This window comes from Scleropages formosus, chromosome 3 (assembly GCF_900964775.1).
Source record: "Scleropages formosus chromosome 3, fSclFor1.1, whole genome shotgun sequence".
NCBI classification, from domain to species: domain Eukaryota; kingdom Metazoa; phylum Chordata; class Actinopteri; order Osteoglossiformes; family Osteoglossidae; genus Scleropages; species Scleropages formosus.
In genome coordinates, this window is record NC_041808.1 from 16908443 (window position 1) to 16930937 (window position 22495).

The 22495-nt window shown below is 42.7% G+C and overlaps 1 protein-coding gene across 1 annotated transcript in view; it reads left to right on the forward strand.

The window, feature by feature from the left end:
- The window catches only part of LOC108934919 (VWFA and cache domain-containing protein 1-like), a 50463-nt gene extending 28420 nt beyond the window's left edge, over positions 1 to 22043 (forward strand). Inside the window, exons 5-28 of the mRNA XM_029250150.1 lie at positions 814 to 920; positions 2750 to 2876; positions 3718 to 3862; positions 4058 to 4274; positions 4361 to 4510; positions 5506 to 5742; positions 5929 to 6078; positions 6258 to 6381; positions 7013 to 7130; positions 8032 to 8200; positions 8596 to 8738; positions 10275 to 10456; positions 10780 to 10890; positions 11317 to 11436; positions 13050 to 13149; positions 13246 to 13362; positions 15169 to 15329; positions 15589 to 15675; positions 16079 to 16195; positions 16429 to 16580; positions 17099 to 17260; positions 18480 to 18548; positions 18988 to 19089; positions 20217 to 22043. Of these exons, the coding sequence (XP_029105983.1) occupies positions 814 to 920; positions 2750 to 2876; positions 3718 to 3862; positions 4058 to 4274; positions 4361 to 4510; positions 5506 to 5742; positions 5929 to 6078; positions 6258 to 6381; positions 7013 to 7130; positions 8032 to 8200; positions 8596 to 8738; positions 10275 to 10456; positions 10780 to 10890; positions 11317 to 11436; positions 13050 to 13149; positions 13246 to 13362; positions 15169 to 15329; positions 15589 to 15675; positions 16079 to 16195; positions 16429 to 16580; positions 17099 to 17260; positions 18480 to 18548; positions 18988 to 19089; positions 20217 to 20458 (3409 nt within the window). The 3' untranslated portion in view covers positions 20459 to 22043. The remainder of the gene's footprint in view (positions 1 to 813; positions 921 to 2749; positions 2877 to 3717; positions 3863 to 4057; positions 4275 to 4360; positions 4511 to 5505; positions 5743 to 5928; positions 6079 to 6257; positions 6382 to 7012; positions 7131 to 8031; positions 8201 to 8595; positions 8739 to 10274; positions 10457 to 10779; positions 10891 to 11316; positions 11437 to 13049; positions 13150 to 13245; positions 13363 to 15168; positions 15330 to 15588; positions 15676 to 16078; positions 16196 to 16428; positions 16581 to 17098; positions 17261 to 18479; positions 18549 to 18987; positions 19090 to 20216) is intronic.
- The last annotated feature ends 452 nt before the right edge of the window (positions 22044 to 22495 follow it).

Sequence of the window (22495 nt, forward strand, 5' to 3'; positions counted from 1 at the left end):
AGGCGAGCCTCCTGTGAGCTTGCCAGGGGGTGAAGGATGGGCCATGTAGGAGGATCAGGTTCAAGGGGATGTCTCCAGTAGGGAAATGGGGATCAAACGCAGCGCCTGGAGACATGCTTTCGATCAGCTCCCTGTTTACAACAGCATCACAACTGGGGAACGACGCACTGATGTGACTCGTCAGGAAAACCCAATTGTATATGCAAGCCTATTTGATCTGGGTCCCAGTGCTCCCCATGGGCAGAGTGCAACCTGCGGCCACACGGTGTCTGTGCTGTCAAGGCCAGGGACTCTGCCTAGTGGAACCATAGGAGCCCGCTGACTACAGAGGGGGTGGAATGGTCAAAGAGACGTATCGTTGGGAAAAGCCAAGGCAATGAGTCGTTAAATGGCTTTTAGATAAATGGAGTGAACCCCCCATCTTTACTCAGAAAATTGATTCCATGCGTTCGGCTGCCCCTCCTCCTGCCTTCTTTTTTTTTTAACAACATTCTCTCCATGTGCTTTCACTTTTTGAAACTAAGATAGTGAGAGTGAACTAAAATGGAGTTAAGTTGTAGACACTACTTATACCAGCTGTGTGTGACATGAACAGTATTATTATAAAGCTTGCACTTGTATAGTTTTTCAAGGATGTTTTTTCATATGAACCCTTTCTTTCCCTCAGAATTGGTAACTGCAGCTTTAGCTCACTTTTGTTTTAGTGCAAAATTACCTTGTTTTAAACATTCATGCTGTTTTGAATTACGATAAAAGTAGTCTTATGAGATGAGCGGTGGCAATGATGGCTGTTTTGTCCCGTTTTCTCACCAGCTTTGATGGCAGTTTCAACACCAACGTCTCCAAAACCATTTGCTGTGACCGCCTTTCCCTCACTGTCAATAGCAGAGCCTTCAACCCGGGCAGGGACCTCAATGCTGGTGAGCCACCCATCCCTTGAGTCCATGACGGCACCCTCATCGCCTACAACCCCTGTCTGTTTATACGCAGCCAGTCTGGACCTCCAGCATGAGAAAATAAAAGAAGGGTACTAGAACCTCAGTCCTTCGAGTGCAAGTTGACGACTTTTAAGTTACTCCACCTGCTGCTTGTAGGTTTAAAGATGGCCAGACCCTAAAAGCATTTACTCTGCAGTTGGCTAGCAGTGCCACTTTAAGCAGTCGGTTTTGCCTCTTGGTAACAAATGTGCCAAAGCGTTTTGCTCACTTTGCCTCTGTTTTTCTTGTAATCAAGAGGCCCCTGTTCCCAGTCTAGGTCTCTCCTGCTGCCGTCATTTCTCCTCATCCCCTCAGTTCCACCCCAACACCCCCCGTACATACACAGTGACGCACACCCATTCCCCCTCTATGTGTTTATTTTCCCCGAGAACCATTCTGCTCCAGGCGCCCAGCCGTTTCTGTGGATCGTTTATCATGTCAGCTGAAGTGAAGTAAGCTCCTCTCAGCAAGAGACAAAATACAGAGAGGCCAAAGGCTGGGGCGGTGGAGGAAGTGTCCAAGAGGTGCTGTAACCCAACCAGGCAGCTTCCCTAATCATTGCGGTTTCTCTGTTTATAAATACCCACTGGAAGGTCAAGCACTCAGTGGCACAATGATATACTTGCCCTATCATTTTAAACACGTTTTGGGCATCGCCCTTTGTTTATGAGGAGAGGGTGGTTGAGCTTCAGGCTGCTGACTGATCATCACTCTACACTGCTGTACAGTTGCATGTGCATGGTATGCGCTGGATCTCTTTTTCTTCATTTAAAGTAGAAGGGGTGTGTGAAATTTGACCCCCCCCCCATTTTTGGTACATTATGTTGGGTTTTATTTTTATAGCATCAGTATGGTAAAAAAATCCAGACTATGGAAATTCTGTTTGAATGCCTCTTGGGTTTTTTTTTTTTTTTTAAATAGGTAGAGAATGTGAAGTTATGATCCCATCCATATGAACATGGTTGTAGTTTTTTTTTTTTTTTTTTTTTTTTTTTTTTTTGTGTCATGTCCTTATCATGGACACATTGTAGCTGGGGTCTCACCTCACACTGAGGGACTTTAAGCCTCTACTGTTTGATTCTGTCTCGGACTAAAGCTGATACGGACCATGGGCCACTTTGGCGGCTGCTCCAGGTTTCCTTGTTTAACACGATCCAGCTGTTCCGGCTCTTTCCACGGATTACACACCCACTTGAGCACCGAGCCACCCTCATTGTCCTCACCCTGCAGCGTTCAGAGGAGATCATCATGTCTGCCTCCATTAGCGGGCAGGAACTGGAACAGGGTTGAGACTGACAGTATGTCTTCCTTCTGTTCTCTCATGCTGAAGAAACTCAAAACTGGTTCCCCGAACTCTAGCCTAAACACAAAGTTTCCCAAAACACGTGAAACATGGCCTAATTGTACTTTGTTGACTTTCCTGATTTGTATTTTGGAAAATGCACATAGAATGATGAGAAAGATTTGACGTGAAATGCGAATGTACATTAAGTACTTATAGTAGTCAAGGAAGAAGACCCTGTTGGGAATTGTTGATATCACTGCTTTACCTTCTTTTGGGTTTGTGTGGTTTTCTAGCATACTGGATAAGGACACAATCTTATAATAAAAAAGTTGTCTTAAGGTTTCCCATGTAAGAGCCAGATTCACAGCATATAACAATGTATTCCAGTGAAACACCCAGTTCTCCAGTTGCTCTCTCTGTGGGCGAAATGTGGTGTTTGTAGCTGCCTTTGTTGTTTAAGTTGAGAAAGTTTGTGTCTGATTTACAGTGCTGGCAGACAACCTCAAGTCCAATCCTGGGATCAAGTGGCAGTATTTCAGCTCTGAAGAAGGGATCTTCACTGTATTTCCAGCTCATAAGTTTCATTGCAAGGGAACCTACGAGCACAGGAGCAGGTGAAGACGTTTCCTGCACACTTTGGAAAATGGTGCTGAGATGTCACACGCAGTCTGATAGTGTGTAAATAAATCTGATCAGTGTGGTTCAGGATCTGCATCGCATTTGGACACATCTGAAAGTATCTACAGGAGAAGGCAGTGAATCTCAGTGCATTTCTTGTTTCGCGTTCTATAGTTCTTCTTCCCAACAGAAGCTGAACGAGAGACCCTATACTACACTAGAATTCGGACTGTTGTAAACTGTTTTTTTCCCTTCGTGGCACACTGTTAAAGGTTTGCCTCTTACAGGAGAATCAACAAGTAAGCAGCTAAAAGCATCTAACTGCACTGTTTTCATAACAGAATGGTTTCTCATTGCCTCGTCGTCTAGTTTTACATCCTAAAAATTAGTGTAAAAATTAGGAAGCTTGGTAAACTTTTTTGTTTCAATGGAAATATATCAAGGATCTGTGTTTTATTTTACTGAAGCGCTGTATAACCCAAAAGTGGCTGACAGAAGATGGTTTCATGGCACATGGGCAGTAAAAAGTTGGGCCCTGCTAGCAGGACTCTATAAAAGGGTGCCCTCACTGTAGTCTTTATTCATAAAGAGTTCAGCTCTTAAAGTAAGCAGTAGTGGTGATGGACATGGACTTATACTGAATGTGTAACAGCTGGGGAGAGACCAGTAAATACTTGTGATGCTTAGAACCCATCAGCCACCTGCACAAGATGTTATCTGGTGAAAGAGCAGGAGACAGTTAGGTAAATAAACTTGTTGCTCTGCCTAGCAACCATTAATGTCACTGCGCAATTACACCCTGGAAATTAAGCCGTGCAACGTGTCTCGGTGCTACAGGTCTGTCTACGTGTCTGCCGTAAGGCCGCAGTCTAAGCACGTTGTGGTGATCATTGACCATGGAGCCTTTGTGACGGACACCCAGCTCCAGATTGCCCGTGATGCTGCCTTAGTTGTTCTCAATGCAATCGACGAGCATGACAAGGTAGGCCTTCTGCTGTCCTGGTGGTCTGTGGGTGGAAAAACTCCCACCTGGCAAAATCTGTCAAAGTCCTTTTTATTTAACACCGTTCAGTCCTTCATGTCAACTTAATGTTTGAAGGCTGTAAAATCCTTTACGAAGGGAACTTTTATGCAGCTCAAGCTTGTGTTTCTCTGTCTTGTGCCCTCATTCTCCCAGATCTCTGTCCTGGCGGTGGCAGATGTGGTGCGCTCTTGCTCCCTGGACCAGTGTTATAAGACCTTCTTGTCTCCTGCCACCAGTGAGACCAAAAGGAAGATGACCTCCTTCATCAACAACATCAAGGCTTCTGATAGCCACACCCAGCATGCACTGGGTTTCCAGAAGGCATTCCAGCTCCTCAGGAACACCAATAATGCCACGAGGCAGCAGACGAGTAAGCAGATGAGCACACTTTTTAGGTTTGCATTTGCAGAAATGTTTACCAGATCAGAATTCCTTCAAGGTTCTCCTGTTTTCTAGCCACAGACATGGTGATCATTTACCTGTCTACGGGCGTCACGTCCAGACACTCCTCTGATTTTGAGAAGAAGACCACCCTAAGAGTTGTGAAGGAGGAGAACCGGCATCTCAACAATTCTGTCATGATCCTCACCTATGCTCTTATGAACGGTAAAGCCAAAACCCATCTTACTTTACTCTGGAGGCCAAACTTTGTTCTGGACCTGTAAAATGGGGGGGGGGGGGGGGGGCTTTACACTTGCATTTACATTGACATCCATACATTCAGCAGATGCTTTTCCCCAAAGCAGCATCCAAGTCAGTAAACAGGTGCATTTGGCAACCAACATAGAGCTTTAGATACAAATACACAATTAGCAAATCATAGTTTATCTTTTGGGTGATAGACATTGCTCAAGCTACCAATGCCTGGTGTGCTGTTACACAGCTGCTCTGACTGTCACCTTCTCCATTATACAATAGATAATAAAGAAATATGTGATGCTTGCCAGGGCGTGCTTAGAGTGAGGGCAAAAGAGTTTTGTCCACCCCCACTTTTCACCATTTGTTTATTCATGTTAGGAATAGACTGCTGAAAATGAACTTTTCATGCATTTCTTGGGAAACATCTTGTAGTAGTTAGAACCGCAACCTTTGTCCTCAAAGAACCCAGGTTTGAATCCGACCTCCCGCTGTGGTAAAATTTACCAGCTCTGTAAATCGGTAAATCAGTGTAGGTAGCTTAACGTTGGAAGTCACCTTTGGGAAAAGTTTCAGCTAAATAAATCTAAACTTAGTTAACATCTACTTTTTTTTTAATATGCAAATGGTTTAAATGTACTTCGGATGTTTTTTATAGATTTTGGGGAATGTACTATGTATTAACTGCAGTAAATATTATTCTTTAATCTGAAGGTGTTTTTTGCCATTATGCCTTCTCTAACTTTGCTTCCGCTTGTTAAACAAAGGCTTCCGAGGCAGTGAACAGATGAGGTCTGTTTCCAGATTGCGGACATTGGTCTGTTTGTTTGGTACACTCAGCTGTTTTCTGAATTCTTAGCACTAATTAAAGAGGCTGGAAAACAAACTGTGTGGGTAAGAGAAAGTGGGATTGTTCCATGTCATTCTGTAATCATCATGTGGATTGAAATGAACTTCTTCCTCAGCAGAGGGTGTGACTGGCCTGAAGGAGCTAGCCTTCCTGAGGGACCTGGCTGAGCAGAACTCTGCCAAGTATGGCGTGCCGGATCGCTCAACCCTCCCCGTGGTTAAAGGCAGCATGATGGTCCTCAACCAGCTCAGCAACCTAGAGACCACCGTGGGCCGCTTCTACATCAACCTGCCCAACCGCATGATCGACGTGGCCGTCTTCAGCCTACCCTATGCTGATCAGATGGGTGACGGTAAGTTTTCCGAGAGCTTCCCTTGCATCCGGAGGTTTTCCAAGCATAATTGCGAAAGTTTTGGTGGCTGCAGTACAACACGTGTGCTGGGTTTCAGTGGAAAATGTTACTTTTGAGTGTAAAGCAATATTGGGAATGATTATTTTGAAGTTCTACTTTTTATACTCTCTCATCCTTCCACAACAGGTTTCATTATGACTGTAAGCCGCCCTTGTTATTTTGGTAACTTGTTACTTGGAGTTGTGGGAGTTGATGTAAACCTGGCTTATATTCTGGAAGATGTCACCTACTACCAGGATTCCCTTGCATCCTATACCTTCCTTATAGACAACAAAGGTGGGCATTTGATCACTCGCAGAATTGTTTCAGATGTTTGATTTTTATGTGATAGGGAAAAGATCCAATAATTCTGTAACATATTAAAAAGCCTCTTCATCGCTGGTCTTCTACAGCCAGTGAGTTTCTCCATATCCGCAGGCCGTCTCAGATAATCACATAAGCTGCATTTTTTCCAGGATACACGCTCATGCACCCCTCTCTCACTCGGCCCTACCTCATGACCGAGCCCCCTCTTCACACCGACATCATTCATTATGAGAACATCCCAGGATTCCAACAGGTGCGACAGAACATCCTCAGGTAAGCAGAGCTGCGATCCTTTCTGCGCACTTTAATTTGCATAATGCTCATGTGTTCATTCTGAGAGATGGACATGGATTTTCCCCAGTACTTTTCACTTTATATCTTTACCATCTTTACTGTTTGTCAGTACTGTACTTATGTACCTTCCTGCTGCTGGCCTACAGACAACATGTGTATATGACCGAGTTGAAGCAGCTCTGGTGTAAAGAACTCTGTATTACTTTTGTCCCATACACATAAATAAATTGGATAGTTTTCAGTCGCACAAAATTCAGTCAAGCATTAAGCAATGATCTGAAGAATTTTGAAATTAGTTTTTTGTTGAATTAAGTTTGAATAACGGAAGAGTTGAACATTAGCGTCATTTTATTAAAAGTTTTGAAAGCAAGCAGAGGAAGTCTGACTTCTGCCTGTAATAACATGTTCTTGGATGCAGAGTACTGGGCTGAAATTATTTGTTGGTATTTTAATGTTAGAATAATAAGTATATTAGAATTATATTCAGCCTGTTCCATACTGACATTAATTTGAATGCAGTGATCGTGAGTGACTGTGATGATGTAATGATTTTCTAGTATTACCATAGGCAACGTGAACAAAATGTGAGAATAATTTTGTGTCTTCCCAGCCTCCCCTTGGGCAGCCAGGTCATCAGAGTACCAATGAACTCTTCCCTGTCTTGGCATATGAATCGCCTGCGTGACTCCAGCCGGGATGCCTACAATGTCAGCTACGCGTGGAAGCTGGTATGACAATGCTTCTAATGCACAGGGCATATCTAAAATCCTTTAGGGATCTTGATACTACTACATTGCAGTAGTTGTTTGACGGAGAGAGCATTTTATGCCTATGTTTCTACTTTGACCTGTTCAGGAACAAAATTGTACACATACATATATACAATTTACTGTGTGTATGTTCACATTGCAAGGAAGACAGTGAGCAGATGTTAGTGAGGAATGTCATGAAGACTAGCACATTAGTCTCATTGGAGAGGAGATTAAGAAAGTATTCTGCATTTATATTTATTCATTTAGATGACACTTTTATCCAAAGCAATTTAGTGTTAAGATATGTACAGGAGGGTAATTTTAGTATACCAAGTCAGCAAAAGTGCCTTATTCAAAGATACTACAGCAGGAGGTTGGATTCGAACATGGGTCTTTCAGGTGCAAAAGCAGCAGCTCTGACCACTGTGCCACCTGCTGTTTCAAAATATAATGGTGGCCAGTCTAAAACGCTGAACTTTAGCACTTCATCCTAAGTTGACCCTACAGTGTGATTTTTCTCTGCGGTTTTGCTTAAGAGTAGATGCGGTGACTGCTCAGGGCCCTTGTATTTGAGCTGACTTTTACTCTGCCTGGATCACGGCCTGCTCGTGGAAAAGTCTCGTACCTGAGATCTGTTTCTGCCTACGTCAACTGTTGCTTTTGTCCATTGCAGCAATGGTGATAGTGTTGCTATGTTTGGGCCAGTCAAACCCCAAAGACAAGCAGTGCTTCTTAATTATGAGGGCTAGTATCACTGCTATGTGGCTTTGGGTCAGTGGTAAGCTGGTGTGTTCAGGTTTGGCCCTGCATTCGTGACAGGATGGAGTGTGTGGTCACATACATAGTTCCTGAGAAGATCCCCTCCATCCCTCCCTAGGTTCAGGACACCACTTTCATCCTGTGCATTGTCTACGTGCAGCCTGAAATTCCCATCAAGCACCTAAAAAACCTTAACACAGTCCCCAGCAGCAAGCTCCTGTACCACCGCCTGGACCTACTGAGTCAGCCCAACTCCTGCCTGCACTTCAAGCAGCTCTCCACCGTTGGTAAGAACGTTATCAAGGGTCTCAAACTCTCCTCCAGTCCTCACTTGCATTTTCCAGTTTTACTTCTGGCATACCATTAACTCAGATGTAGCCTGGTTTTTAACCACACCCTTCTACTAGTGAGAAAATTATTAAATTTGACCAGCAGTCACATTCACCTCAACTCAAACTTTTTTGCTCAACACTGTGGTCAAGAGCAAATGAGTCAGTGCTGCTTTGGACAAAGGTGTCAGTTGAATACCAGTTGACAGTCACTGGGTGTTGCTTTGGAGAAAAGCATCTGCAAAATAAATATAAATATATACGTAAGCATGTGGTATTAATAGTACCGTGTCGGTTCCTGTGCTATTTCAGCAACGCTGTGTTTTGTTTGCGGTTTGTTCCTGTTGCCACAGAGAGTCCCACGGTGATGCTGTCGGCCGGCAGCTTCTCCTCACCCTACGAGCACCTGAGCCAGCCAGAGACCAAGCGTATGGTGGAGCACTACACGGCTTACCTGAGTGACAACACACGCCTCATCGCCAACCCTGGGCTCAAGGTTTGGATACATGGCTGTGATTGCATAGCATTTCCCATTAAGTGACAAGATGACAGACTGAGTTGTATCAAACCTTTTTTTTTTTTTTTTTTTGTATTTGTCCGTCTGTTACATACTGTTGTCTTGATGTCTTATGTAAATACTGTATGCTTTGAATATTAGTTTCTTTCACCTTCTTTTTGACACTGAATGTACTCTTAGTGTGTCACAAGGATAGAGCGCTATATGCGAATAAATTGAATTGTATCGTGCAACGGTTTCTAAAGCTACGAACACGGTTGAGATAGAAGTTTGTTCGTAAGTCCAACGTCACTTATTCACATTCAGAAAACACTAATAAGAGAACAGTAATATAGACATATTTTGAGTTATTTGCTAGTGGGATTCTCTAACAACCTCAGCTAAAGATTTTTAAATTTCTTACATTTATTTAGCAGATGTTCCCCCCCCAACGTGACATACAGAGAATACTGTAGTATAGGGCAGATATGTTTATGAAAGGTCTCTTACAGTGCTAGAAACAGCTGGCGGACACTGCACTGAACTCCCAGCAATCAGCACACAAACAAACAAAATGGGAACTTTAGAGTCACTACTTAACCTGAAATGCATGTCCTTAGACTGTGGGAGGAAACCCATGCAAACCCCACACAGACTGACCAGAAGTTGAACTTATGTCCAGCTGCACTGTCCAGGCACTGTGAGACACCACTGTGCTGCCATGCCGCCTATATAATAATCTAAAAATTCTTCCAGTCTAATATTAAAAAAAACTTTCTTAAACGGCATAAAAATTAATTTAGAATTACTGGAAAAAATATAATTACTTTATAAGTTATTTCCATAACTTCCAAATCAGTCCCAATAGGTGACCAGTTCATCCCTTGAGCATCTGCAGTGTTTGTTATTTTTTGGCCAGAGTTAATTTTCTTTATTATCCACACAATGAAAAGATTAATAATACAGATAATTCTTTTTTTATTTAATTAAAATTGGTTAGGGGGGTGCAGTGACGCAGTGGGTCGGACCGGGTCCTGCTCTCCGGTGAGTCTGGGGTTCGAGTCCCGCTTGGGGTGCCTTGCGACGGACTGGCGTCCTGTCCTGGGTGTGTCCCCTCCCCCTCCAGCCTTACGCCCTGTGTTGCCGGGTAGGCTCCGGTTCCCTGCGACCCCGTATGGGACAAGCGGTTCAGAAAGTGTGTGTGTGTGTGTGTGTGTGTGTGTGTGTGTGTGTGAAATTGGTTAGCTTTTGTAAAAGCCTCTGATAAATATATAAAAAACATTTTAACCCCAAACTACATTAAAATGAAAAGTACAATGGAAATGAGTTGAATGGTGGAAGTCGAAAGATCTTATCCTGTTTTGGGAGTTTCACTGCCAAGAACTAGCTAGGTCTCTCTTCATTTGCATCACATGGAAATTTTAGAAAGCCGGTTATGCTGAACTCAGAAGTGTCCTGCATCCTCATTGACAGCTCTGCAAGTACTTCAGGGGGTTGGCTTTCGGATGTTTACCATGTGTACTTCTTGTGCTGCAGTCATCGGTGAGAAATGAAGTAATGGCCACCAGTCACATAACGGATGAATGGATGACTGTGATGGAGATGAGCAGCCTGAACTGCTACATTGTGCGCCGCTATGTGGCAACGCCTAGTGGAGTGCTGAGAATATACCCTGGGTCTCTTATGGAAAAGTTCTTTGACCCCACCAGGAGACAATGGTAAATGCCTTGGAACGGATCGATTCTCTTTCCTATATGATACAGCTTGAAGATGAAGAATATAGCATGCATTCAAGCTGAAGTCTTTAGTAGGGACTGCAGATGTCACTTTGATAAAGATGAACTCTGATTCAAGGTTCAAGAATGCAAAACTAGCGAAAGCCCCATCTTTGTAGTTATAGACAAATTGCAAAACATACTTATTGCACAGCCAAAATTATAGAAAAATTCTTTGATAAATATGCTGAGGAGAGTTACGTGTATATCTGTGAAACCACCTCATTCTTTGTCCTAAACATTGTTTGCATCCCTCACACTTCCAGGTACCAGCATGCCGTGGCCAACCCGGGACTCATCACCTTCACAGGGCCTTACCTCGATGTGGGTGGAGCTGGCTATGTGGTCACCATCAGCCACACCATTCACTCATCCAGGTAGGGGCAGGCGTGTGGTCCTGGGTCAGAGAACAATATCGACAGCTTCTGCTCGTGGTGCACACAAAGAGGCACATGTTCATTCACTTATTTGTATTTATCATTGTGTATCAGTCCTTTGGAGAGAATAAAGCAAGTCCAGTTGTAGAGAGGAGGCAAGGCATTTCCATATACCAAAATTGTCGAAAGTGTCAGTGTGTGACGCCCACATACGTTCCTGCTGAGGCTGCATCTGTGGGCCTCAGCTCTTCGCTCTCCGTTCTGAGCAGAGCTTTGTGGTACTGGACAGTCCAAGTGCAGCATGATATTTTGTGGGCATTCGCAGACTTTATTGTTCCTATCAAGTGGGGTGTCTCCCAGTGTGCGATTCCTACAGAGGGTGTGTACACGTGCTCCGTGTTCCACTGCCTCTGCAACTCTTCCCAGCTCTCAAACCTCTCCCGGCTCCGTGGTGGCTGTGATGGGCATCGACTTCACCCTGCACTACTTCTACAAGGTGCTGTTGGACCTGCTGCCTGTCTGCAACCAGGACAAAACTAAAATCCGGTAAGAAACAACTCGCATCTCACTATTTTGGACTAGGGGATTTTAAGGTGCTGGGGTTTCGAGGTCACGCTGGGAAAGGTCAATGAAAAGTCACTCCCGTGGCTCTATTTAAGACTCTTTAAATGTAGCTAATCTGATTTTCTTGTTTGGATCTGTGCTTTCTCGGTGTCCCTTTGTGTTTCCGAAAGATCTCATCCCCGCACCGTGGCACGTCTCTCTGCCTACCCCCGAAGTCGGTTTCAAAGATGTGGGCTAATTCTCTCTCGCGCAGAATGAACGCTCTGTGGAAATTTCCCGATGCTACGCGGTACCCCGTTGTAAACAGGCTTGACATTTGCAAAGAGCAGCCAGTGATGCCGCAGAAAGAGGCAGTTGGTGCAGCGCTCTGATGTAGGGCTTTCCGGTCAAATGGGGCTTTTCCCCAGCTCTTTATTTGCACAAACATTGAGCCACTTTTGGTATATTAGATAGCTTCACAGTTCAAGATATGGTCTTCCAATTAAATGGCAGACGGTTCAAGTTGCAGTTACAGGTTCTGGTCAGTTGTTGATGGATGGACGAATAATTTTATTCGTGCCGAAGGAAACTGAACGGGGCGACGGCTGCTCACATGCAACAAATCAGAATAGAATAGAATATACTTTATTGTCCCATTTCTGGGAAATTTTTCTTGGACAACCATGACACGGCCAGTACGCGACACTGGACTCACATAAAACAATGCATTCCGTAACATACAATAAAATAAGAATAAAGCAACAATCAAAATGTATTAAAAACCTACTTTATACCAATCTAAAATCTCAGGTTTGGAATTTCTCTATTCAGTAATTTAACTGCAGTTAGCACAAAAGAATTTTTATAATGATTTGATTTACACATCGGAATCCTAAATGGTCTCCCTGAGGGTAACATGGTAAAATTCTCATGTAAAATATGTGTCTCATCAGCAGCAACTTTTTTTTAGCTTGTTTTAAAATAGGTACCTCGTACAACTCCTGTATGGGTCGTTTCTCTTCCTATTCTATCATTTTTAGACCAGTATGTACTTGTCATGACAGAAGGTACTGGAATAATGTAGGAAAAAATATATCACATAGTTATAAAAAGAGTGTAAAAAATAGACAATGTGCAAGTAAATAGAAAGTAGTACTGACAGCTCAGTACCACTTGGACAATAAGAGGACAGTACCACCCTGACAGTGGTGGGACTCATCATGGGGCCCAATGGCCAGAGGCAGGAATGCCCTCAAGCACCTCCTTGAAACAAAGTAATTTGACCAGTCTGCTGCTGAAGATGCTCCTGTTTAGCCAGGGTGATGTAAAGAGAGGGAGAATCATTCTCCGTGACAGATAGGAGTTTATAGTCCTCCTCTGTGCTACTCCTTTTAGAGAATAAAAATATAAATGGATGAAATGTAAAAAGCAAGGGTTTTGCATTAAAATATCTCCTAGATAAAGTAATGTAAAGGCCATGTTTTTGAAATATATCTTGCTCATAGTTTTAATCAGTTTTCATGGCCTTAAAATACAATTTAGTTGTCTATTCTTTGCCAGGGGAGATGTGACATTTCACAGTGTTTAGTTTGACCTGGCCTGTTCACCTGTTCCAGGTGTTTCATCATGGAAGACCGAGGGTACCTGGTGGCCCATCCCACCCTCATTGACCCCAAAGGACACGCACCAGCGGAGCAGCAGCACATTACCCACAAGGTAGGAACCCAGCCCCCGTCTTTCCCTCCTTCCCTCATCTTCACCTCTTTGACTGCTGCTGTTTGCTGAGAATGTGGTTGTTTGTTCATGTATCAGGAGCCCTTGGTCGCCAATGACATCCTCAACCACCCCAACTTCGTGAAGAAGAACTTGTGTAACAGCTTCAGTGACCGGACCGTGCAGCGCTTCTATAAGTTCAACACCAGCATTATGGTGAGTGGGCGGGAGTGGTTGTGTTGTAGTAAAGTAAACCACAAACTTATTTGTCCCTAGTGCGTTCACCTATGTCACAATCCCATCTAGTGGCTAGTCCTGGAATTTTATATTTAGGGCTTTTTTGTAAAGCATGCTTCATTCAGCATGCATGTGACTGGACTCTATATTAAGGGAAATTTCTAATGATCTACATTACCTCCTCACATGGCTGGCCTAATAAGAGTAGGAGGGTATGGTGATGTAATATGTGATTTCATTGTATTGTATTCATGTTTTTTTTTTTTATTTAATGATTTTGATATGGCTTATCTTGTTAGACATAAATGAGATGTTTTATTTAACTTATTTAAGGGTTGTATTCTTGGAAATAACTTTAAATATTTAAAGTCACTTATCTGTTTAAACAATTTGGGTTTCAGTTATTCAGTTAACCAACTACTGAAGAGAAAAATGACCAATGCTCCTGATGCCATGTTGGATGGTGGCACAGCACTTATGACATTCCCTTAGAAAATCTGCATTTGTAATAAAATGAAGGGAGGAAAATTTCTCAGATGAAATCATTAATGCACCAAACATTTGAGCTAAGTCCAAACCTCTCCTCCAGGTGAATGTCTGGAGATCTGTACTTGATTGTAGTCACTGACAAAAACAAACTGCGATGCAGTATGTGGGGCGGCACAGTGGCACAGCGAGTAGCGCTACTGTCTCACACTGCCTAGGTGGTGTGAGAGGACGTGGGTTTGACCCCCACTCAGTCTGTGTGGAGTTTGCATGTTCTTCCCATGTCTGCATGGGTTTCCTCCGGTGCTCTGGTTTCCTCCCACAGTCCAAAGACCTGCTGTTCAGGTTCACCCATAGTGTGTGAGTGACACAGAGAGTGTGTGTGTTCCACTGATGTATGGATGAGTGACCCAGTGTAAGTATTGTATCTAGCAGTGCAAGTCATTGTGGTGAATAAGGTGTGTGGGCTCATAACACTATGCAGAGTTCGCTGGAAGTCGCTTTGGAGAAGAGTGTCTGCTAAATAAATAAATGTAAATGTACTTCACTTTTGCCAAGCTGTATAGAACAAATCCTCATAAATAATTTATAGACACAGCTGATTTGTGGAAGTTTGAATTATACAGGAACAACACATACCTTTCAGAACTTTGAAGACAGGCTGGAAATGATGGTACAATTTTGAGTGCATTACAGGTGGTCCCTGATTTACAATGGTTCGACTTACGATTTTTTCGACTTTACGATGGTGAGCTGGCAATACATTGAATAGAAACCGTACTTTGAATTTTGATCCCCTCCCCCTCCTGGAAAACGAATAGCGGTGCGATACTCTCTCGCCATGACAGACTGGGCAACAGAAGCAATCCACATCTCCCAGTCTGTCACGCAGAGGTGTGTACTAGATATATTAAATGCCTTTTCGGATTACAATATTTTCGAGGTATGATGGGTTTCGTAGAAGATAACCCATCATAAATCAGGGACCACCTGTGTTCCCTTCAGGACTTTACCATTTTCATTGCATAGCAATATTACAACACCGAATGTAGCACAGAAACACAAAGCAGTTGAATACGTTTATATTGTGTCTTATTTAAAAGTACAGTTTTCTACTGTCCAGCCTTGAATGATTTTTTTTTTTTTTTTTTTTTTTTTTTTTTTTTTTTTTTTTTAAAAGCACAGATACATAAGTTGTGGGTTTACCATTTGTAGCAGGTTTTTAACAACTACTTTTGCATCAAAGGGGAGTTAATCTGCTGAAGTTCAATTTCATTCCGATCATCCTTTCCTTTCCAGGGTGACCTGACCAACCTGGTCCATGGCAGCCACTGCTCGCGGTACCGACTGACTCGCATCCCCGGCACCAACGCCTTCGTGGGCATCGTGAACGAGACATGTGACTCACTGGCATTCTGTGCCTGCAGCACGGTCGACCGGCTCTGTCTTAACTGTCACAGGTGAGCAACAACAAGGGTCGCGTGCTGCCCAGATGTCTTCTGACGTGGCCCTTGTATTTGTCCGTTCATTCATATTTATATACGTTTGGGTTGTTGTAAGCCGTGGCAGTGTTCGGTACAAAAAGAGCCAGAAAATTCAGACTTACGTATTTGCCAAGACTTGCTATGATGCACTTCCTGAAGGTAACATATTTCACATACAAAGCCTATATGATATTTATGTGGTTGGTAATAAACCTCCCAGCCATTTACCCCACAGGATGGAGCAGAATGAGTGCGAGTGCCCCTGTGAGTGTCCCTTAGAGGTCAATGAGTGCACTGGACACCTCACCAGTGCAGAGAACAGGTGAGTTGTTGATTTACAAGTTTTAACTGCTCTAAATCATGCCTGAAGGTCAAGCTTCTTCTAATTTATACACAGATTACACATTACATTTATTAATTGCATTTGCTGATTTTAGTAATTATTGTCATGTAATGTTACTATGCATGCTGAAAAGTTTACTTCAGACCTGGGTTCTCTTTAGGCATGTACGTGTTTCTCTGTGCGGTAGCTGCTGATTATGAAAACAAAGCGGTCTGTCTTTCATTTTTTCCTTTTTGTGTTCCTGCAGCAGAGCAATACAGGTCATGTAGCCCAGCCTTTGGTCATTTGTGTAGCCTTTGTCACCTGTGAAGGTGTGATATATTTTAATATGGGTCTTAGTGATTGTGTTTGACCTTCGGGTTGGGGTGGGGATGCCACACAGGAACCCCAGCTGCGAGGTGCACCAGGAGCCCCTATCCCTGCCGCTCATGGACTCGGGGCAGCAAGATACCCTGGCCCAGTGCATTAACACACGCTGCGGCCAGAGGCTGACGAGCAGGTCAGCGTCGCACGCCGCTCCCAGCACACAAAGGAAAGAAAGTGACTCGTATCGGGCTGCCATTCAGGCTTTTTACAGTGACGTTTTCTGTGCTGTGGCACTGAAATATTTGCACTATTTATTTGAACAACATCCACAGTTTTAATGGAAATTTAAAAATCTTCCTTTAGCTTTCTTTTAAGGGGAAAGAGTAAAATGTATTGTCCAATATTATGATGCTTCTCAACTTTCAGTGACTGCTTGGGAGTGCTGGATTGCGAGTGGTGTATGGTGGACCGCGATGGGAAGACCCATTTGGACAAACCCTACTGTGCCCACCAGAAGGAATGTTTTGGTGGGATCTTGGGAGCCAGAAGTCCTTACATGGATGGACTGGGTGAACTTGGTGAGTCTGCTTGCTGGGGATATCAAGCTGTGTTTCATACGTTTGCATGCCACTTTGCCATGTGTTGGTGTTTTTATTGTGCATTTTGTCTATCTTCAAGGACAACCTTGAATAGGTGGTGTAACATTTTGGGGTGTAACTTTGATATGCAACTAAACAGTCATCCGATGTCACTGGTGCCTTTGCCAAATTCTGATTTTGTCAAGAGGTAGGGTGGGAGTACTCTGCCTATGCTCCTCTGCACTATACATAGTATAGCCAGTAAGTTGTAAGACTGGCCACCATGTGGCGCTGGTGTGGTTCCAAGCTGTTGGCGCATGCGACACAACATCTTAAGACAGTGACCAGTCTTAAGATTTATTGATTATACGACGTATAAGGTTATTCCTGTTGGAAAAAGATGTTTTTGCATCAGTTAATACGAAATGCAGTGAAAATTTTAACACAAGGCAAAACATCTAACAGTAACGCCAAGTTTGGCCACTTTGGAGGCGAATCATATGCATCTCCCCACACAGAGGACGAGGTGGCTTCCCTCAGCACGATGAAGAGTGCACCTGTTGGACCAGTGGCTGGTGGCATCTTGGGCTGTATCATGGTCCTGGTGCTGGCTATATATGCATACCGCCACCAGATCCACCGCCGCAGGCACCAGCACATGTCTCCACTAGCTGTCCAAGGTGAGGGGTGGGAGCAATCAGGCTCTCTGGACAGGAACTGCCTATGTTGTATAACACTGTATATTATTAAAAACGGTTATTTAGTTGTTTGTTTTGTTCAGGGTGACTTACAGTGTTAGGTTTGTATTCTAAACTATACAAAGCTATAAAACTTGAATAGCACCCCCTTGTGTTGTATACTGTAGTCTAAACACTTGACACACAGTACATGCTACGGTACAGGTAACTTTATTTACATTTACTCATAAAATGTAAAAGCTGATGCACTTATCAGTGTAAAATGAGGTACATTTCACAACAAAGAGCGGAGATGTTTTATCAGTTGTTTGCTACCACATTTTTGCTGCCGCACTTTATACCAGTAGTTGCGTATAGAATTGATACGGAATACAGAAGTGACTGTTACAGACAATAAGCATGTGTTTATGGAGCAGACCAGAGATTGTGAAAGAACTGTGTGAAAGAGATGTTTTGATAGCCTTCTTGAATGCTGAAAAAGATTCAGCAGTTCTGAGAGACACAAGGAGCTCTCGACTGCATTTACAGCCAAAACTAAGAACCTGCAGTCTTATGTTTATGGTGTACTGTGCCACGTTCATATTCAGTTATTCAAGGCAAATTATAAGGATGTCAACCTGTGGAATTTGTCATGGTGTTCCATGCTGGGAGTAAAGAGCTGTAGTGCATTATGGGTCATGGCCTCCGTGCAAAGACACAGCAGAGACAATTAAATTAAGCTAAAGCTCACCGCTGGAGTCTGACCTTCGTAGAAGAGGTTTCTGCTAATGAGCCTATCGACAGGGATTATTAGCTCAGTGAAAGGATAAATTATTGTAATTGCTCACAGTAATCCTCTTGTCATGCTTCCTCTTCCAAAGGCGTCAAGATGCACTGTCTGCCTGCAGCTCATTTGTTTTTCTCATGTCTATACATTCCACTTCATTGTGATCACAATCTTTTTAAATCAGTTTTACATGTTGTGAAATAGGTTTGAATGCCTTTGTTATACAGAATTTGGTTTATCCGCCAAAACTGATGTATGTGCAAAGTAAACACTAGCCAAACTTTTTAAATGTTTGTAAAGTTCTTGAATCTGAACTTCACCAGTTGAGTGTTTTTTGAACTAAAGGGAATACACTCACTAATCTGTGTCCAATTAAGTAGTCTCTTAGATGAAAAGGTTGCCTTATCTGGCTGACTGTTCTTTTGCTTTCTGCAGAGATGTCCGTTAGGATGTCCAGCCTGGACAATGAGCGGGAAGAAGACAGTCATGAAGACCGAGGGATAAGTAAGATGAAATCCTCCTTTCTGGAATGTGGAAAAGACTGCTAGATGAAAGAATGTAGAAAAAAATTGCTGGGTCCTGTAAGACAGAAGGAAAATTCTTTTCAAGTGGAAGTCATATTTATGTTTGGAGTCTCCAGACCCCAAGTCTCGGCACTTCAACCATATATTACACAGTGCTGAACCAGAGACATTGTAGTGGATTTGATCTGGACAGCGTTAGCGTATTGGAACACAAGCTGCTTTGTACAGTTATTTTTGCATTATCAAAATGGAATCAAGGCTCTGGCATTCATCAGGCGCCCTTTCAGCTCATGAAGGATGGAGTTAGTATCCAATGCAGACAATGTGCTCTTGATTCAGGATCACGGTCCTGTTGCTGCAATGGGTCCATTATCTTGAATAACTCTGTGGTGCCCTCTCCCAATCTCTCCCGACTGCAGTGAGTAACACACGCTTCATCGCTGCGGTTATGGAGAGGAGGGCGCACAGTCCAGAGCGAAGACGTCGGTACTGGGGCCGTTCTGGCACTGAGAGTGACCACGGTAAGTGAATAGAAGCACCATTGCATCTGTCGTCCTCTGATCTTTCTTTTGCATTTACATTTATTTATCTGATGCATTTTTCCCAAGGAGCTTAGAATGTTAAGCTGTTTACATTGATTTACTCATTTATATTGTTGGGTTACTTTTACTGGAGCAATTCTAGGCGGCGAGTACCAATATCAAAGATGCTATAGCAGGAGTTAGGATTTGGCCCTGGGTCCTTTTGAGTGCAAGGCAGTAGCTCTAACCATTACACCCCCTTCTCTCCTCTGTTTATAAATTCTAAGTGTATCTCTGCCTTTTTAAATACTGTGAGAACTGCTACGATGGCTTCATATCAGTTGATATAAGAATGCCTCTCACCTTTTGTTCTCATGTTAACTAGACAATATGATATGAGATAAAAGATAATAAAAAATCTTGAAAAAGACCACTTTTAGGATTTTGCCCAATTGAGAAATTCTGAAATTGTTTCACAACTGGCATTGAAACCATGTTTAAAATACAGAAATATGGATTCTAGACAAGTTATTCATCACAAGTGAAAATACAGCATTAAAAGACAAACTAGGAATCATTCCGATATAGCAAAATATAATAATATATAAAAATATTTGTATAATCCTTGTTATGTGTAAAACTCCCTATTTTTTTTTTTTTTTTAATTAAAATTAATGTAATTTCAGGTGACATATTTTTCATCTCGGAAGAGTTTGTTTTTCCATAATAAATAATGGCAAATTAATTGTGTTATTTGAAAGATAAGTGTATATGTAGTACTAGTGAAAAGTATGAGTCTGTATGGACAACCTGGGCAACACTTGTATGGGATGAACTGGACAGAAAAGTGAAAAGGCAATTCACAGGTGTCCTACATTTCTGGGAGCTGGGAAGACATGCCAGCTCATTTATGGATCAGGTTTGCTGATCAAATGCCTTGTCAGAAAATTATTTTCCAGCAACAGTACTCTAGCACTGGTACTGTTGGTTAAGAAGAAAAAATATCTGTTTGCAATTTAGTTTGTTAGAAAGTGTTTACAGAAATGTGGTTCACAGGACATGTTACTATAAAGGAATAGAGTAATTGTTTTTTTTGGTGATGTGTTAATGCGACCTGTGTGTTTCAGGCTACAGCACTATGAGTCCCCAGGAAGACAGCGAGAACCCACCCTGTAACAATGAGCCCCTGTCGGCGGGGGTGGACGTGGGGACCCAGGAGGATGACCTGGAGCTGGACACGCCACCGCAGACAGCGGCATTACTCAGCCATAAATACCGCCCATGTCGGCTGCCACCCCACCCGCCACTGCACCGCCCGCATCGCCTGCAGGCTGCTGTCACCGTGCACAGTGTGGATGCTGGCTGCTGAAGGCCCCGTGTGGAAGGGGACAGTGGGCATTTCTTTATAATGAAAAGAAAATAGCTAGAGAATCATAAAGACATGTTTGTTTCACTCCCTCAGAACACATGAAAGCTGAAAGGACACAATATGTGAGAACTGGACAAGGTCTAGCACGTGGCAGATGGAAATGCAAATCGTATGAGGGATTCCTGTGAACTGCATTCCTCATTTTTTGAGGATTAAAAGTGGTTATTTTTCTACTATTTATTTAAGGCATTTTTTTTTAATGCAGTTAATCTTTATGGACAGATTTTGGGTGACAGTATTGCTTAGATGCCATTTGAACAGATGACAAGAGACGTGATGCATCACACTGCTCCTCCTATCCCTTTAGAGTGTTTTGGGGGAAACTACTTGTATGCATTTCACACAGTATGAAACATGAAGATATGGAAGAGATGGACAACTATGAACATTTTTGATGTAAAGAGCGGCTTTTTTTCTGGATGTTTGTCACACTCAATGTGCAATGACTCCCATTCCACTGTTTCTTAAAGCAAATCCATTTTTTACGGTATTTGCATAAAAAAGATCTTAAAGACTTATACTGCCTCTATTCTCTTAATGTTAAAAATACCAGAGTCTCCTCAGGGGGTCAATGTCTGCACCTGACTTTGTGTCTAAATGTATCCCATCATAATGCATCTATTTTTAGCCCTAATTGATTTTTGCATGTAGATGGCAGATGGCGGGTTCCTGGAACGTAGGTAACAGCAAGTCAGCTCAGAATGGTACAAAAGCCCCTTCATCACAATGCAACTTAAGTCTTGAGAGTGGAAATGTTTTTTACCATTAAACACAGAATAATTGCCAGTACTTTGGCGTCTGCCAAAATCTGCGTCATTCCCGGTATTAACTGTGTTTTTTTTTTTAAAACACTGCTAATGTTTGTAAATGGAAAATATCAAGTGTCACTGTATGCAAGTAACATCTAGTGTATATCAAACACTAAATTACTTTGTACTGGAAGAAATATGATTTCTCAGTTCCTTCTTTCACACGTAATATAATTATTGTGGGAAACGTTAACTTGCAATGTCAGTAAGATTTCTCTTCCTCCTTTAAAGATGCCTTTGCTTTGAATTCATCGTCTGGTCTTCGTAACAACTTTTGTCTGTTTTCCTTCTCTGTGTGTGGGTGGGTGGTGTGCTTCAGTGAAGTGGCTTGTACACTGGCCATCTATATTTGTGTGTATGATTGAGAAGTGTGCAGCCATTTGTGTTTTTAAGTCTGTGACATAAGTACAGTATGTGCCTGAATATTTTCTGTGTTCAAGATAGTTAACCCGTTAACTATCTGTTCATTAGCTGACTATTGTTTGGGAAAGGGTAAATAAGGTGTACAAACTGGAGGAATTATCAATCAATCCTAGTAGTTAACTGGTTTTCACCTCACTGGGCTAACATTTACTGGAGGCTTTATGTCACTTTAATTCACTTGCATATTTTGTATCCTGTGGCCATGTAAAGAAATTGTATGTAATGATAATTTGTAAACCAGAAGTTGTGTGTGAACTGGAATAATTTCTACCTCAATAACTGAGTGGATTGTGGCCGTGGACTGCGACCTGGCCTCCACCTCCTGTTTGCCTCCTGCCTATCCCAGAATGCCTTGCAGCAGCGGGTAAACGTCGCTACAAGAGGCTTAAAGAAGCGCACGTGCAAAGTGTTCGGTGGGCCGAATTCGTCTACGCGCCAAAAAAAAAAAAGCCAGTTACTGGCTGTATGTTGCTTTTCTCTCTACAGCTACTGTTACTCTGTCCGAAACGGTCTTTGCTGTTCCTCTCCAAATTGTGCTGGACCAACTGTTTAATTTTTTCCCAGTGTAATATTTTGATCCTTTTCCTACTACAGAGAAATCTGTTATTTCAATGTTAGTGTGAAAGGCGATAACCTTGACACAATGCAGATGAGCTAGATCATCCCAGAGGGTTTTCTATGAAAATCTGCTGAGTGGCGTTGCCTCTGCAGTCACTTCATCCACAGAATAATTTCTCACCATGAA